At 41.8% G+C, this 2,296-nt stretch overlaps 1 protein-coding gene across 1 annotated transcript in view; it reads right to left on the minus strand.

Moving 5' to 3' along the window:
• The window catches only part of LOC116686629 (C-type mannose receptor 2), a 51,101-nt gene extending 48,805 nt beyond the window's left edge, over positions 1 to 2,296 (minus strand). Inside the window, exons 1-2 of the mRNA XM_032511650.1 lie at positions 2,234 to 2,296; positions 2,010 to 2,143 (exon numbers count right to left, since the gene is read on the minus strand). Coding sequence (XP_032367541.1) covers positions 2,010 to 2,143; positions 2,234 to 2,296 — 197 coding nt within the window. The remainder of the gene's footprint in view (positions 1 to 2,009; positions 2,144 to 2,233) is intronic.

The following is a 2,296-nucleotide window of genomic DNA, read 5'->3' on the forward strand; positions in this document are numbered from 1 at the left end:
GTCAGTAGATACCACGCAGGGAAAACGCATAAGAGACTCAGGACAGCTCGATGCCGCACGGACCCGCTACAGGAAAGCATTCTACCACAGGCAGTAAAACTCTTGTAGGTCATCTTGGGGGGTGATGAGACCTTCAGACACCACCCTACGCCCACTAAGGGCAAACTGCTCTGATGTCTTCATTTACATTGTAGCATCACTTAGTTATATTTAAGGCAGTTGACCATTTTGTTCGCGTCCTATCTATATTTAAATAGTTGTTCTGTATTTTATATAATTTATTTCCATTATTCTTATTATATTATATTATTATTAACGTTATACGGTAGGTATGTGTATTTTTCCTAGGATTCATTTTATTTATATGCGTGTTGTGTGACTAATGTACATGTGCTTCGCTCTGTACACCGTAATTATTGGGATCAAATAAACATCTATCGATCTATTATCTATTCTATCTATCTATCTATCTATCTATCTATCTATCTATGTATCATCTATAGACTACTATCTATCCATCCATCTATCATCTATCTAATCTAGTATCCATATATCTTATTATCTAGCTGTCTATCTATCTATCCCTACACTATCTATCTATCTATATGTCTATCTATAGATCCATCCATCTAATCCATCTATTATCTATCTGTCTATCTATCTATCCTCCTCTATCGATCTATCATCTATCGTCTATCCTCTCTATCCCATCCATTATCTATCTATCTATCTATCCATCTATCTATCGCATCATCGATCGATCTATCGATCTACTATATATATCTATCTATATCTCTAGTCCATCTAATCTATCATCTATCTATCTATCTCTCTATCTATCTTCTATCTATCAATCTATCATCTATCCATCATCTATCCATCGATCTATCTATCGATTATCTATATATCTATCTATTCACTATTATTCTATCCATCTATCAGTACTATTGACAGAGAAAATTTCCATTTTTATAGGTCTTTATTTCATATTTCTCTGCGTAGTGTATTAAAATATTATGCCTTTAAGTATAGCTTTCATGATAGTATATGTCATATCTTGCTGGTCAATATGAATTATATGTTATTATATTTTCTAATCTCCACCAAATGCACATTTAACAATAATGCGTTTCATTCAAAATGTGTCTGTGTTTCCTTAGTCGCTGCTGCATGACCAAGAGGAAATAAATTCTCCACTGCTATATGGCACAGAGATAACCAGTGTATTGATCCGAGGTCAGTCGAGGAGGCAGAGTGCAGCCTGCACTTTGCCCTGTCTTTTAGGAGCCATAACCAAATAACAGAGGTCCTCCCATTGGTATTCTGGTGTCTGACTTTCAATAAAGAAAGAGAACTTGCAGGAAATACCCGGAAGTTCTCGAAAAGTCACGCTTGCAGATAGGTGGCTATCTGATGTGCTCCCCTCTTGCAATTTCTATCCAAACTGATCATACCGTCTGAGTCTCGTTTCTTGCCCGATGACCGGCTTTTATTAGTTAAGTTAAAATGTTATGAACCCAGATTATCTATCTATCTATATATCTATCTATTATCTATCTATCTATCTTCTATCTACCTCATGAAGCGAATTAAGACGAACACCAAGGGTTTGCAGCACTATCAAACAAGCAAAGGGGGGGGAGGTACTTTGAAGAAACTAGAATAATAAGACCAGGTCAGTTATTTCTACTTTTTCGTTAAGTACATATCCTCTCGAACATCCACCTTATGTGGTGGAGAGTTTGGGTGTACCTATGAACTGAGGGCTGTGTTGTCTGGAGCTTGAGTCCTGGTAGGGTCTCCCATGGCAAAGTGGTGCGTAGGTGAGGGGCCCAAAAAAGAATGAGTCAAAAAACCCCATGAAAGATAGAGGTAGAGAGGGAGTGACCTGACTGGCCAGGAGGCCGGGGCCCCCGTTGGAGCCAGGCCCAGCGGCGGCTAGTCAGACGAGCGGCCCTGGGGCCGGGGTTGCACGGAGCCGGTCGGGCACAGCCCGAAAGAAAGCTTACTTGGCACCCATCTCCATCACATGGATCACCCCTGTGGGAGGGAAACCGATGGGGTCGGGTGCGCTGCCTATGCTGAGGTGGTGAAGGTAAGGGGCCTCGACGGACCAGAAAAACGGGGTGGCAGAGGCTGGCCTCTAGGGAGTGGAACGTCACCTCTCTGTGGGGGAAGGAGCGGAACTTGTGCGGGAGGTGGAGCGCTTACCAGTTAGATCGGTGGGGCTTACCTCTGTAGCACAGTCTTGGTTCTGGTGGAACGTACTCCTGGATAGGGGGTTGGACTCTGTCAT

This window comes from Etheostoma spectabile, unplaced genomic scaffold (genome assembly GCF_008692095.1).
Source record: "Etheostoma spectabile isolate EspeVRDwgs_2016 unplaced genomic scaffold, UIUC_Espe_1.0 scaffold406, whole genome shotgun sequence".
Taxonomy (NCBI): domain Eukaryota; kingdom Metazoa; phylum Chordata; class Actinopteri; order Perciformes; family Percidae; genus Etheostoma; species Etheostoma spectabile.